Genomic DNA, 15294 nt, shown 5'->3' with positions numbered 1-15294 from the left:
AGCATTCAAGAACCCAAAATCAACTGTAGCTCAGCATCATCGGGAGAGGACTAGGAAGCAAAGGTTGTTGTGAATTAAGGGAGTTCTTAAGTATGAAGTTCACAGAAGGCCAGCAGGCTGGATTAGTTAAAGAGGAAGCCAAGCAATTCTGACAGGAGCAAACATGAAACATAAAAGGCTTTACTGCTTTCATATGTTCTGCACAGGACAAGGGGCAACATAATTAAATACAGCGGGGCACATGATGAAATGCAGATTCAGACCAACCCATATTGCACGCTCATGATGGCAGGTTGACTCTACAGATACATAAAGTGGAGTCTAATGACTCTTAAAAAAAAGCAGACAGGTTAACTGAGACTGTTTAAAGATACCCTCACATCTGCTTTGCAACAGAACTAGCAGTAAAGCCTTTAACAAAATTAACTAAACTCATTGAACACAGACCAGAGCGCAGCACAACAATCAAGACGCCGGGGGGGAGGAACACGACAATTAAAAAAAATCTAATTTCCATTTACTGGCACAATAAATAGATCAATCTTTTTTCTGAAACCGGTTTAAATACCTTAAAATAACACCCACTTTAAAACTTAAAGCCCCTAGATCTTCTGATGTGAGAGTTAAAATGATCAACAAAAGACAAGTCAACAACTGTTAACAATAAGCTGAATACACGAAGTGTCCGCTTTCCAATTCGGGGCAGAGATAGAAATACACAGAATGTTTTCTTTGCAGATGCGATTTGATCAGATTAGAAGTACAATACTCACCGATTAAGACGAGAACAATGAAAGCCAATATCCGAGTCCAGTAGTACAATGGGTTTGTCTGGCCGCTGGAGAACGAGGAACAACAGCTGGTGGAGCGAGAGACGGCCATAGTAGATGGCTGACAGGGGAACGGGACGCGGCCAGAGGGAGATCGAGCGAGTGAGCGGAAGGACAGCAACACAACTTCAAACCGCGAAGGAAGCGGCGGAGGCTGTCCCGCACCTCGGCATCCGCCCGGGGCCAGAGCAACCTCACACCAAGGGTACGAGAGCCGGGCCTCCCCCGATTAATTATCACAGATAACAACGCCTGGCCTCCGCCGGGCTAATCCGCGCCCAGCCCTTCCTCCTCCCGCCGCTCCAAGTATCCGTGGCGGACAGTGGAAGAAGCGGTCACTTCCCCCCTCCCCAGTCTGCCGGCAATCAGCGTCCTCCCCACATCCCGCTCGGCCCCGCAGCCTCACTCGACTCCGCGAGGTAAAAGGTCAGCAGACGCTCTACGTCACCGCACAGACAGGAGACGGCGACATCTCGATCCTCCTCCGCCTCCGCCTCCGCCTCCTCCAGGGGTAAGGTGCTCTCCCCCTGCCTTGTTCTTCTTCTTTCGGTGAACGGTTCACTTTCTTTCCAAATAAGAAAAAGGCTAAGAAATAACTTTTTAACTCAACTTCTGAGTTATTCATAACTTTAAAAAAATTGTAATTGCAAGACGCATTGTGTGCTTGATAGAGCCGGATGTCAAGTATTAAGAACAAAATTATTTAAAACAATATTTCGGCTCTTAAGATGTTATTGTAATGGTATTTAGTGCCTGCTGTTTAAAGAATTCAGTGGCATCTGATTGTATGATTTTTGATGCATTAAAGCAGTTAGATCCAACCACTGATAATAAAGTTTCATGTCAACACTTCGGAAAATCTGAGCCACTTTCCATTATCTTAGAAGCCACCTCTTGGTTAATCTTAGTAATGGAATTCATTGCGCTATCATTACCTGAGGTGATGAAGGTAAAATTCCTCTTCTCGGTGCAAATCTCATGGTCCTCTTAGACGCCAGAGAACCTGATTCTTCTTTACGATTAAGAAACCTGGACTACCTCCAACAGAGAGCTCAAGGTTCCAGTAAGATACTGTCGCTACTGTCCATGGATTATTATTCATTTGCATTATACAGGAGATTATATGGGAAAGAGTGTTGCTGAGAGATGCAACTATATGTAGTATTCGTGGATACTTATAGTGTAGGAGCCATGCCTCTATTCTCCATCTGCTTTGTATTCTGTGTTTTGCATTTATTATGTTTATTATGGTAACTAGTCACATGGGTGTGGGCATGGTAAAAATGAGGAAATAAGTTACGTATTCTTCCTTTGTTCAATACAGTTTGCAGCTGGGGCCCAACAGATATCGTATCTTTTGTTAACCACTCAATTACACTTAACATACACTTGGGTCTCCTTAAAATTCATTGCTTCAAGCTTTTATCTTTGCTAATTGTTAATAAAGGATCAAATAGATATCTTTGATTTCTGTAACAATCATTATTGGAGCTGAGGGTGTGTCATACAAGAATAACAAACCTGTGGGAGTCGCCAGCCATGGCAATTTGGTTTGGCAAGAATTGGCTGCTACATATAGCTTAAGTAACTTTTTATTACATTTTAATTCCAATTCCTATTCCCGTTCCGACGTGTCAATCCATGGCCTCCTCTTCTGATAAGATGAGGCCACCCTCAGAGTGGAGGAGCAACAACTTGTATTCTCTCTGGGTAGCTTCCAACCTGCTGGCGTGAATATCAATTTTTTTCCTTCCTGTATTTCTTTTTCCCTCCCCCTTCCTTCTTCTTCTATTGCCCACTCGGGTATTTTACCTCTTCTCACCTACCTATCATTATAGCTGGGACCTGTCCTCCTTCCCTTTCTCCTATGGTCCACTCTCATCTCCTATCAGATTCCTTCTTCTCCAGCCTTTCATCCTTCCCACTGACTGGCTTCACCCATCACCTTCCAGTTTGCCTCCTTCGCCTCACACCCCCCACCTTTTCTTTTTCTGGCATCCTCCCCCTTTCATTTCAGTCCTTATGAAGGGTCTCGGTCTGGAACTTTGACTTTATTCTTTTCCATTGATGCTCCCTGACCTGCTGTGTTCCTCCAGCATTTTGATCCAGCTTAAGATTCAAGATTGTTAAATGTTATTTCTAGTACACAAGTGTAAAGGAGAACAAAGTAGGTGTTACTGTGGATCTGATGCAGCACAAAAAAATACAATAAGATAGAGAACACAATAATAGTAATAAAAAAACACCAAGTATAGATATGTAAAATAGCTTGCAAACATAGATTGACTGTATGTCCAAAAATTGTGCTAGGCACAGGAGTGTCTGTACATACGTAAGGTGAGACTGACAGAAAATGACAAAGTAATGATGGTGGGGTATGGAGGGGTGAGTTAGTGGGTGGAAGTGTTGTTCAGCCTTACTGCTTAGGGAAAGTAACATTTTGAGTGTGGTGATCCTGGCATGGATGTTATGTAGCCACCTCCCATCAGGGAGGAGTTAAAGAGTAAGCTAGAGATTACTTTTTATAAATGAGAGAGTAAACTTCTATAACTGTGTGGTGGAGAGTATATTGATAGCTGCATCACAGCCTGGTTTGGAAACAGCTATGCCCTGGAGCAGAAAATCATACAAGAAATAGTGGATTTGGCCCAGACCATCACATGAGTTGTTTGTTATGTCTTCCTTCTCACTATGAAACAGAGACACCTCTTTCTCTCTTATTAAGGAGAGAGAGAGAGCCTGTGGTATGTCAAATACCGGGTGAACGAGTAGTCTTTGGGGTGTTGCAAGTCTGTGTCTTTGCTGATGCTTTGCTGCACACCTTGAGTGCTTGGTGGTGGATGCCGATGCTTTTTTTTGCTGGTGGGGGAGGGGGATTGTTGCTTTGTTGTTGCTTACTTGTGGGAGGGGGAGTTGGTGGGGGGCTGTGGGGTTCTAACATTTAGCTTTCATTCATTCTTTGGGGCACTCCTCTGTTTGCATGGATGGTTGCGAAGAAAAAGTATTTCAGAATGTATATTGTATACATTCCTCTGACATTAAATGTACCTTTGAACTTCACTCCTTTTTGTGATTTTTATAAATGACCTGGATGAGGAAGTAAAAGAGTGGGTTAGTACGTTTGCTGATGACCCAAAAGTTGTGGGTATTGTGGATAGTCTGGAGGGTTGTCAGAGGTTACAGTGGGACATTGATAGGGTGCTGAACTGGGCTGAGAAGTGGCAGATGGAATTCAACCCAGATAAGTGTAAAGTGGTTCATTTTGGTAGGTCAAATCTGAAGACAAAATATAATCCTAATGGTAAGACTCTTCGCAGTGTGGAGGATCAATGGGATCTTGGGGTCCATGTCCATAGGATTCTCAAAGCTGCTGTGCAGGTTGACAGTGTTGTTAAGAAGGTGTATGGTGTGTTGGCTGTCTTCAACCATGGGACTGAGTTCAAGAGCTGTGAAGTAATGTTACAACTATATAAGACCCTGGTCAGACCCCACTTGGAGTACTGTGTTCAGTTCTGGTCACCTCACTACAGGAAGGATGTGGATACTATAGAGAAAGTGCAGAAGAGATTTACAAGGATGTTTTCTGGATTGAAGAGCATGTCTTATGAGAATAGGTTGAGTGAACTTGGCCTTTTCTCCTTGAAGCGATGGAGGATGAGAGGTGACCTGATAGAGGTGTATAAGATGATGAGAGCCGTTGATCATGTAGATAGCCAGAGGCTTTTTTCCAAAGCTGAAATGGATAACATGAGGAGCATAGTTTTAAGGTGCTTGGAAGTAGTTACAAAGGGGATGTCAGAGGTAAGTTTTTCACACAGAGAGTGGTGGGTGCATGGAAAGCACTGCCAGTGAGGTGGATACAATAGGGTCTTTTAAGAGACTCTTAGATGGGTACATGGAGCTTAGTAAAATAGAGGTCTATGCTTCAGAGAAATTCTAGGCAGCTTCTGGACATGATTGGCACAACGTTGTGAGCCAAAAAGCCTGTAACGGACTGTAGATTTCTATATTTCTATGTTTATGTTTCAACTTCACTTGCACCATCGCTGAAATGTTCCCAAATCTTATGGGCTCACTTTCTGGGGCTCTTCAAAGTTCAAAGTACATTTATTATCAAAGTATGTATGCAGTTTCCAACCCTGAGGTTTGTCTTCTCACAGACAGCCACAAAATTGAAAAACACTATGAGACCCGTTTAAAGAAAATTCCCAAAAAAGAACAAATCACATAAATGGCAAAAAGCAATCGAAAAAAAAACACAGAATATAAAACATCAAATCAGTGTCATCGAAACAGTCTGAGAATGTTTAGTTCAGTTCAGTCCGTTTCAATTTAGTGCTATATCGTTCAATGACAGAAGGCTGCAGAGCCTATCCGCCACTACCAAAACCACACGAAATAGCAATAAAATAACCAGAAGCACATATAACATGAACTACAAAGTCCAATCCCCATTTAATCATGTGAATTAAACTTTGCCCAAGCTCAAAACTCTGGCAGCATTGAGTGAGAGGGAGAGAGAAATTAGTCAAGTGCAGGCACCTTCCTGCGGGAGTGGAACTTGAGAATGAGAGAGAGAGACCGACCAAATGCAGGCCCCTTCTTCTAGCAGCAGCAGGCGAGAGTGAGAGACCGATCAAATGCAGGCCCCTTCTTCTAGCAGCAGCAGGCGAGAGTGAGAGAGAGACCGATCAAATGCAGGCCCCTTCTTCTAGCAGCAGCGGTCCAGAGTGAGAGAGAGAGACCGATCAAATGCAGGCCCCTTCTTCTAGCAGCAGCGGGTGAGAGTGAGAGAGAGACCGATCAAATGCAGGCCCCTTCTTCTAGCAGCAGCGGTCCAGAGTGAGAGAGAGAGACCGATCAAATACAGGCCCCTTCTTCTAGCAGCAGCGGGTGAGAGTGAGAGAGAGACCGATCAAATGCAGGCCCCTTCTTCTAGCAGCAGCAGGCGAGAGTGAGAGACCGATCAAATGCAGGCCCCTTCTTCTAGCAGCAGCGGGTGAGAGTGAGAGAGAGACCGATCAAATGCAGGCCCCTTCTTCTAGCAGCAGCGGGTGAGAGTGAGAGAGAGACCGATCAAATGCAGGCCCCTTCTTCTAGCAGCAGCGGTCCAGAGTGAGAGAGAGAGACCGATCAAATGCAGGCCCCTTCTTCTAGCAGCAGCGGGTGAGAGTGAGAGAGAGACCGATCAAATGCAGGCCCCTTCTTCTAGCAGCAGCGGGCCAGAGTGAGAGAGAGAGACCGATCAAATGCAGGCCCCTTCTTCTAGCAGCAGCGGGCCAGAGTGAGAGAGAGACCGATCAAATACAGGCCCCTTCTTCTAGCAGCAGCGGGTGAGAATGAGAGAGAGAGACCGATCAAATACAGGCCCCTTCTTCTAGCAGCAGCGGGTGAGAATGAGAGAGAGAGACCGATCAAATGCAGGCCCCTTTTTCTAGCAGCAGCGGGTGAGAGTGAGAGAGAGAGAGACCGATCAAATGCAGGCCCCTTCTTCTAGCAGCAGCGGGTGAGAGTGAGAGAGAGAGACCGATCAAATACAGGCCCCTTCTTCTAGCAGCAGCGGGTGAGAATGAGAGAGAGAGACCGATCAAATGCAGGCCCCTTCTTCTAGCAGCAGCGGGCCAGAGTGAGAGAGAGACCGATCAAATGCAGGCCCCTTCTTCTAGCAGCAGCGGGCCAGAGTGAGAGAGAGACCGATCAAATACAGGCCCCTTCTTCTAGCAGCAGCGGGTGAGAATGAGAGAGAGATCGACCAAATGCAGGCTGATGGCGCTGAACACCTGCTCGGCTTCCACTCTCATCCTCGCTGATTTCAATCCTGAATCTCATGTTCTTAATATTTATCTATAATTGTGCTTTCTTTCTTTTTGTACTTGCACAGTTTGCTGGTTTTTGCACATTGGCTATTATGTCTATTATTCTATTATGGATTTATTGAGTATGCCCACAAGAAAATCAATCTCAGGGTTGTATATGATTTCTATTGTTGTTCCTCTCTGCACCTAGTGGCCCACTGGGTGGCCACTGCTGTTTCTTTAGCATCTGTCTGTTTTTTACAAGGCCAAGTTACAAGGCTCAATGCTCAACCCAGCACAGATATAAAGTGTACACGGAGCCGCCAGATTCGAGCCTGGGACCACTTGCCTCAAAGTCCGGTGCAGATGCCACTGCACCACCAGCCAGCTATATGAACCTTGATAATAAATATACTTAGAACTATTTAGAGATAAAGAAATGTGTATGAAAATGATAATTAAACTAATTCAAAAAAATTTAATGAAATCTTCAAAGCAGAAATAAGAGAAAAGAAATACAGGAAGAAAAGTGAGAATGAGAAAAGACTGTCAGTGAATATAGAAATATTCAAAAGTAGTGTGTGTACATGTGAACAGGAAAAGGGTTGTAAGAGAGAGGGGAGGTGTGGTTGGGAAAGAAATTTTTGATCAGAGACTAAGAAAGCAATCTATTCATGGAACCAAAGGGAATAGCTGGGAGAATACATGAATGAGTTCTTTACATCCCGTCACAAGGATGAAGACTGCTTGTGCCTCTATGGAGAAATATGTGGTTGAGATTCTGAATGGTCAAAAATTTAGAAATAAAAATAGAAATGATAAATCCCAAGTTTTTGAAGGAAGGAAGGAAGGAAATAACATAAAATAACCCTGGCCATAATCATTCAAACATCCATGTGTTCAGGGGAGGGGATTGAAGAATGGAAAATAGCAATCATTAGCAGGGTTTTACTTACAAAGTACAGACCTGGCGATATATACAGTAGTGTCTTAGAGAAAGCTAGGATGAATTAAGGGAAGTGGCTTTTAACATTTTAAAAAGGTGTTTTGATTAAGTAACAGAGGGAGTAAATAAGGAACATTTAGTTGGTGTGGTAAATGTAAACTTCTAACAGGAATCTGAAAAGGTGCCACATTCAGGGTTCATCATAATAATTTAAGGATAGATTAACAAAGTGTGGAAAGTAAACAGTTAAGCAGCAGGAAACAGGAGTATTGAGAAATTGTAATTTGTGTTATGGAGTAGTGGTTCTGTACTAACTGGCTGCTTTTCTCAACATGCATCAATGATGTGGACTTGGGGATACAGAGCACAATTCCAACAGAAGTTAGATCTAGGGGTTTATGTGCGCAGGTGGAGAAAGGAGTTTAAAAATGGGCTCTGAGTTTTATAAATTGAGGCATGTAGAAGGAGAGAAAGGAAGATGTGCTGAACCTTTGTGGAACACTAATTCACCCTCACCTCTAGCATCCAGCTCTATTTTCAAACTTCCTCCACCTCCTGTATTCACTTTGCCCAGGAGCTTCACTGTCTTGAAGTCTGGTAATGCTTACATTTTCTCATCATTGTGTTCAAATACCTTAATTGCATCACCTTTTTTGGTGTCCTTAATTGTGTCCAGCACATAAATGCTCTGAGGCATTTTCACTAATTTATTTCTAGTTTCTCATGCATTCCTAATTTTCTTTACCTGAATTTAGCTAATGCCTTCAATTGCTAATCCTGTGAAAGTCTCCCTTTAAAACTCTATATCATTTTACAACTCTCTCTTGCTTTAAAACATCCCTTGTGCATCTGCATTGATGAGCTCTCCTTTGGTGGGGTGTTGAGTTTGTCTGCTAACTCTTATGTTAACTGCCTTGGAACCTTTATTATTTCAAGGAAATTATATGAATGTAAGCTGTAATTGTTGATACCATTTAAACTTATTGTAATGGCAAAACCAAAAGCAAAACAACTGTAGCTGCCTTTGTTGTGGTTTTTCGTGCCTCACAAATGACCAGGAGACGCAGAAGATTCTTCAAGAAGGGTTAAACTTTAATTTGCAAATCAAAGCTGAGACAGTCATTGAGCTAGTCCAGGGGTGGGCAAACTTTTTGACTTGTGGGCCATAAAGGGTTCTAAAATTTGACAGGGGGGCCGGACCAGGAGCAGATGGACGGAGTGTTTTGGTAATACACCTCATAAGAGAAAATAAAATATCATGGCATATGTAGAAAACATGTGCTTTAATTTCAATTGAAAATGAACAAATGCATTACAACAAAATATCTGTCTTTGAAGTCCCATGGTATTTAGCTATTTATTGAAGTGACTTTTAAAACACTGAAAATTAAATGAATAAAATACAGCTTTTTAAAATAGTAACAGTTATTATTTTAAAGCACTGAAAATTCTGTTATCCTTCAAGATATTATCATCATCACTCTCCTCCTGACTGTCTTTATTTCAAAAATGGTAGGAGATGCAGGTCTACTTGTCCTGCTCCTTCTTATTCAATTGTCCCCTGTGCCAAAACTCAACAACGACCAGCACAAGGACAGAACAGTGACAGCGCTCCAGTATGCGGAGCGCGTTATTTGATCTGGAGCGCATTTTTTATTTTGAGAACGTATGTGCACCTGCGCACTACTCATGTCCATCACTTAACAGAAATGACATGTAACATGTAAGGCTTATTGAAAAAAATATTTTCAAATGCATTTTTTACATAACACAACGAAGAAAGTTATTTTTAATTTCAGTGGGAACAGTGTTGTTGGTCTCCCTTTTTAGCCAGCGCATCAAAGTCTGGATTTAGTTTTGTTGTGGTGATTCTTAGGATGGATCTGAGGTGTTGGTCAGTTAACTTGGATCTGTGGCTGGCTTTGTTGATGTTCATGACGCTGAACGCATGTTCACACAAATAGGTCGAGCCGAACAAAGAGTAAAGCGCAAATGTGGAGTAATACACTGCACCTCAACAAAGGTCAATGTATATAGAGTGCGTCATCTATTGGGAAAACGCCAGAATTGCGGGGAAAAAACATTAACAAGGTTTATTAATATAATTTCATCAAGTTCTGCGGGCCGGATTAAAAAGCTTAACTGGCCGCATATGGCCCCCAGGCCGTAGTTTGCCCATGCCTGAGCTAGTCGCTGATTGCCCACCGATCCTCGGACACGGCATTTTTTATAGCAAAATCCTGGTCCAGTTGCATTAGCATATGTAATCGATCTATAGTTGCGTATTACACATACTACACTTACATCATGTCCCTATTGTTCCTATCAATTGGCTTAATCATGTTCTAATCTACATCTCTTAGCTACCTCTCATTAACATACCATTGTCTTCTATATTTTTAAGACTTCAGTCTCCTACCAAATTGGGTACATGCATTGCAAATAATAAACTCAGAACTGAGCAATGTTCTAATCTACATTTCTTTAGCTCTTTAGCTACCTCTCATTAACACACCATTGTCTTCTATATTCCTAGGATTTCATCATGGGTACATGCATAGCAAGCTGACTACATAGTTTTGGTTACACAGCAAATGATACAGGTTTTATACTCCATAATATTTTTATACTCCAATATATCCCCCCTTCATAGAGAAAGAAGACTAAGAGCCCCAATAAACTCAAGCATTTATTCCCAAATCTCAGGTAAACTATAATTTTCTGCGCCAAGACCTCAAAGTATTCTCTCCCTGCTACCCTGGGCCGCTGAGCCAAAAACCTGTCCCTCTGTACCTGAGACAGGGAAAAAGACTCATAAACCCTTACTATCTACTCCCACACTGTCGTTTTGCTCTTGTTCATCCTGCAGGTGTTGTTGGCTGTAACGATACATTTTTGGTGCTTCTTTCTCCACTAAGCTTGCTTCAGTAATTGCCACGAGCATCAGAAATTGTTTGGTTGCAGCACACACTACAAGAGATTTGAGACAAGGAAGGAAACAGCACAGCACAAGCGCATAGCTCAACAATATAATACTGACAGTTATTGCTATTTTAGTCAGCCATGCTCTCCATGCTCGGAGTCTATTTTCTAACCAATCAAAGAACTGATGTTCAAATCCTGCATTCTGTTTGACCTCCGTCCACAGATTCTTTAATTTATTCATTGCTTTAGTAAATGATCTTTCTGGACTAGTATTGTTCGGTATGAAAGAGCAGCATTGTTCTCCAAACATTACACACACACACCCTTTTTCTGCCAAAAGCCAAACCAGTACCTGTCTGTTTTGCCACGCCATCCTGCTAGTTGCATCCAGCTGTTGCCCTAAGGCCTCCAGCGCATCATCGGTGTAGTTGATGAATCTCTGTTGATTGTAGTATATATAGTTTATCCATTCAACATTTTTGCTTACCCCTATCACAGGTATGATAGCTTCCCAGTGAGCATCTCATGCTGTGTCAGGCATGTTATTCGATTAGTTTGCATGCGGTAACTCATCAATGCTAACGGTAAAGCATCGACCCAATTAAGTTTAGTGTTTGCACAAATTTTGTTTAGTTTGGCTTTTAGGGTTCCATTAATTCTTTCTACCATGCCCTGCGACTGATGGTGGTATACACATTCAAATCTTTGCTTTATCCTCAGCGCCTGTAGTACCAGTTTGACCACTTTCTGGATAAAAGCTGAACCATTGTCTGAGCTAACTTCTGTAGGTATTCCAAACCTCGGGATCACTTCATTTGTCAGAAATTTTACCCCTGTCTTTGCCCCTTGATCTTTTAAAGGTACCGCCTCCACCCATCTGCTAAATCGATCAATTACTACCAGCATGTATCTTTTCCCTCTCACTGTCTTTATCATGTAATCGATCACTAGATGTTTAAATGGTCCTTCAAGTACAGGAATGTGGCCTATTGGGGTTGTAATTCCCTTTCAAACATTATTCTGTGCGCATACCTCGCACTGTGACAAGAAAAAGTCCACTGAAGCCTGTAAATAAGGTGACCAAAAACCATCCTTCTTTATTTTCTTTATCACTTCCCCCCTTGCACAATGGTCCATCCCATGCGCTTCTGAAATCAGAATCGTCAGGAGAGGGGTGGGCACTACCAACAAACCGTCTTCCGTGCTCCACAAGCCTTCCAAGTTCTGCTTGGCCCCCCTTTGTCTCCACATTGTCTGTTCTGACAAAGTTGCCTTACCTTGTATTTCAATTAGGTCTTTTACGTCAGGTTCTGGAGTTAGGCTCACCTGGGGGGCAATGACAGCTGACGTACACCCAGACGCTTTTCTGGCTGCCTCGTCCACTGCTTGATTTCCCTTTGTTATAACATCGTTTCCCTTTTTATGTGCCTGGCATTTTACTATAGCCAATAATTTAGGTTTCATTATGGCTTTTATTAAGTCTAGAATTTGCTGACAATGTTGTATGGGATCTCCGCTACTTTTTTTTAAAACCTCTCTGCTTCCACACTGCCCCGGACAAATGGCATACTCCATGAGCATATGCCAAATCAGTATAGATGTCTACTGTCTCCCCTTCCATCATTTCACACGCAGCTGTCAGGGCTTTGATTTCCGCTAGTTGGGTGGAACACGGTTGGGGACAGGATTCCATCCTAATAATCTTATAGCTTGATTGATCCTGCTGCACGACTGAGAACCCTGCATGATGTCCATCATAGTCCCTATAACAAGAGCCTTCTACGAACAGAATCTTTTTATCTGCATCCTCTAGTGGTTCTGACCGTAAATCTGCTCTTAATTTGGCAAATGCCATTGTCTTCCCTACACAATCATGGGGTTCCCCTTCATAGTCTAAAGGGACATAATCGGCTATATTATTGGTAGTGCACCTCTGTATAGTTATATCTGGAAATGTCAATAGCATCTAATGTGCTGCTATCCTGGCTGGCGTTAGCACAAATTTCCCTCTTTCCAGCAACTCTGCTACTTTGTGGTGTGTGTACAGAGTCACAGGATAGCCCAGGGTTACTGATGATGCCTTTTCATATGCATAGTACAGCACCGCCAATCCCTGATAACAGGGTGGATACCCCTGAGCCACCTCATCTAGTCTTGTACTGTAGTATGCTATCAGCTGCTTTGCTTTTCCTGTGCCTGTCTCCTGTGTTAGAACCACTGTAACATGACCCTCCTGTCGGTTGGATACATACAAATTTGAATCGGGAGCAAGTTACAGCTTGTGATTCAGCTGGGAGCTCTGAGAATTCGACCGTGTAGGTAGGATTTAAGCCTACCTGGTCAATACCTGTGGAGGAGGGGGAACTGCGCAGGCGCAAGTGACGTCAGCGTCGAGCGCGCACTTTAAAAGGCAGGACTTCTTTTCAGAGCGGGCAGCGGAGTCCGTGGAAGCAGAGTCCTGGGCTTTGGCTAAGTGGGCTTCGGCGTAAGGGGACTTCGGTAAGGCTGTGTGATTGCACGCTGAGGGGAAGAAGGTAAGGTCGCTAGGTGCTTTTTAGACTTATTCTATTAATCCAGTTCAGGTATGGGGGAGACAGTCAGAGCAGTGGTGTGCTCCGTATGCAGTATGTGGGAAGTCAGGGTCAACACAGTTGTCCCTGATGACCACCCCTGCAAAAGGTGCGTCCAGCTGCAGCTCCTATCAGACCGAGTTAGGGAGTTGGAGCAGGAGCTGGATGAACTATGGATCATTCGGGAGGCGGAGGCAGAGATAGATAGGAGTTATCAGGAGGTAGTCACACCAAAAAACCAAGAAGTAGGCAGATGGGTGACGGTCCAGAGGGGCAGGGGGAGCAGGCAGAGAGAGCAGAGCACCCCTGCGGCCATTCCCATTAACAATAAGTATACCGTACTGGATACTGTTGATGGGGATGACCTACCAGGAATGAGTTGTAGTGGTCCTGCCTCTGGCACAGAGGTTGAACCCTCAACTAGAAAGGGGAGGAGGGAAGAGAAGAGAGCGATAGTTTTAGGGGACTCTATAGTTAGGGGGGCAGATAGGAGATTTTGTGGGGCAGATCGGGAGTCTCGGATGGTATGTTGCCTCCCTGGTGCCAGGGTCCGGGACATCTCAGATCGGGTGCAGGCTATTCTTGAGAATGAGGGCATGAACCCAGATGTAGTGGTCCATGTAGGGACCAATGATGTAGGTAAGGTGAGTGAGGAGATCCTGCTTAGAGAGTTCAGGGAGTTAGGAGTGAAGCTGAAAGGCAGGACCTCCAGGGTGACAATCTCGGGATTGCTACCTGTGCCACGTGCGAGTGAGGCGAATAATAGAATGATTATGCACATTAATATGAGGCTGAGAGCATGGTGCAGGAAGGAAGGGTTCAGGTTTTTGGATAATTGGTCTTTGTTCCAGGGACATTGGGATCTGTTTCGAAGGGATGGTCTACATCTGAACCGGAGGGGTACTAACATTCTTGCAGGAGTATTTGCCAGTGCTCATACCTAGATGTGCAGGGGGCAGGGATCCAGATCCAGAGGGTTGGTCAGAAGGTGCATGGGGTTAAATGTGTACAAGGTTTGGGTGATCTTGAGAAGGTCATCAAAATTCAGGGTGCAATTTGCCCGATGGAAGTTCAAGGAGCTGGGTTAGGTACAGTAGACAGTGTTTTAAGCAAAGAGAGGAGGAATGGGCTAAGAATTCTATACTTGAATGCGCGTAGTGTCAGAAATAAGACAGATGAGCTTGAAGCTCAGATGAAAATGGGGAACTACGATATTGTTGGGATAATGGAGACATGGCTGCAAGGGGATCAGGCCTGGGAATTGAGTGTACCAGGGTATACGTGCTATCGTAGAGACAGAAATATGGGAAGAGGGGGTGGGGTGGCCCTGTTGGTGAGGAATGAGATTCAGTCCTTAGCAAGAGGTGACTTGGGAACAGGGGAAGTAGAGTCTGTGTGGATTGAGCTGAGGAACAGTAAGGGTAAAAAGACCCTAATGGGTGTTGTGTACAGGCCCCCAAACAGTAGCGTGGATATTGGGTACAAGTTGATTAGGGAGTTAACATTGGCATGTGCTAAAGGTAATGCAGTCATTATGGGAGATTTCAACATGCAGGTGGACTGGGAGAATCAGGTAGGTGCTGGACCCCAGGATAGGGAGTTTGTGGAGTGTCTAAGGGATGTATTTTTGGAACAGCTTGTGCTTGAGCCAACCAGGAACGAGGCTATTTTGGACTTGGTGATGTGTAATGAACAGGAATTGATAAGTGATCTTGAAGTAAAGGAGCCATTAGGAAGTAGTGATCATAACATGATAAGTTTTTATCTACAATTTGAGAGGGATAGAGGCAGATCAGAGGTGTCAGTGTTGCAATTAAATAAAGGAGACTACAGAGCCATGAAGGAAGAGCTGGCCAAAGTTAAATGGGCGGATGCCCTGGCAGGAAAGACAGTGGATCAGCAGTGGCAGATATTCTTGGGCATAATACAAAAGATGCAAATGCAGTTCATTCCAATGAGAAGGAAGGATTCAAAGAGGGGGAAGGGGCCACAGTGGTTGACAAAGGAAGTCAGAGATTGTATAGCATTAAAGAAAAAGAAGTATGACAGGGCTAAGATGAGTGGGAATACAGATGATTGGGAAAGTTTTAAGGAACAGCAGATCTTAACTAAAAAAGCAATACGGAGAGAAAAAATCAGGTATGAGCTCAGTCTAGCCAGGAATATAAAAGGGGATAGCAAAAGCTTTTTTAGCTATGTGAAGAGAAAGAAGATAGTTAAGAACAATG

The 15294-nt window shown here is 43.6% G+C and overlaps 1 protein-coding gene across 2 annotated transcripts in view; it reads right to left on the bottom strand.

The window, feature by feature from the left end:
- lrp12 (low density lipoprotein receptor-related protein 12) overlaps positions 1–1249 on the bottom strand; it is a 78287-nt gene extending 77038 nt beyond the window's left edge. The window contains exon 1 of one of the 2 annotated variants that reach the window (XM_059971216.1): positions 774–1249. In XM_059971216.1, coding sequence (XP_059827199.1) covers positions 774–882 — 109 coding nt within the window. In that variant the 5' untranslated portion in view covers positions 883–1249. The remainder of the gene's footprint in view (positions 1–773) is intronic. The other variant, XM_059971223.1, reaches the window with a different exon arrangement.
- Positions 1250–15294: the final 14045 nt, after the last annotated feature.

Source organism: Hypanus sabinus, chromosome 1 (genome assembly GCF_030144855.1).
Source record: "Hypanus sabinus isolate sHypSab1 chromosome 1, sHypSab1.hap1, whole genome shotgun sequence".
Taxonomy (NCBI): domain Eukaryota; kingdom Metazoa; phylum Chordata; class Chondrichthyes; order Myliobatiformes; family Dasyatidae; genus Hypanus; species Hypanus sabinus.
Note: the sequence above shows the minus strand (reverse complement) of the source record. Positions and strands in the feature narration are given on the sequence as shown.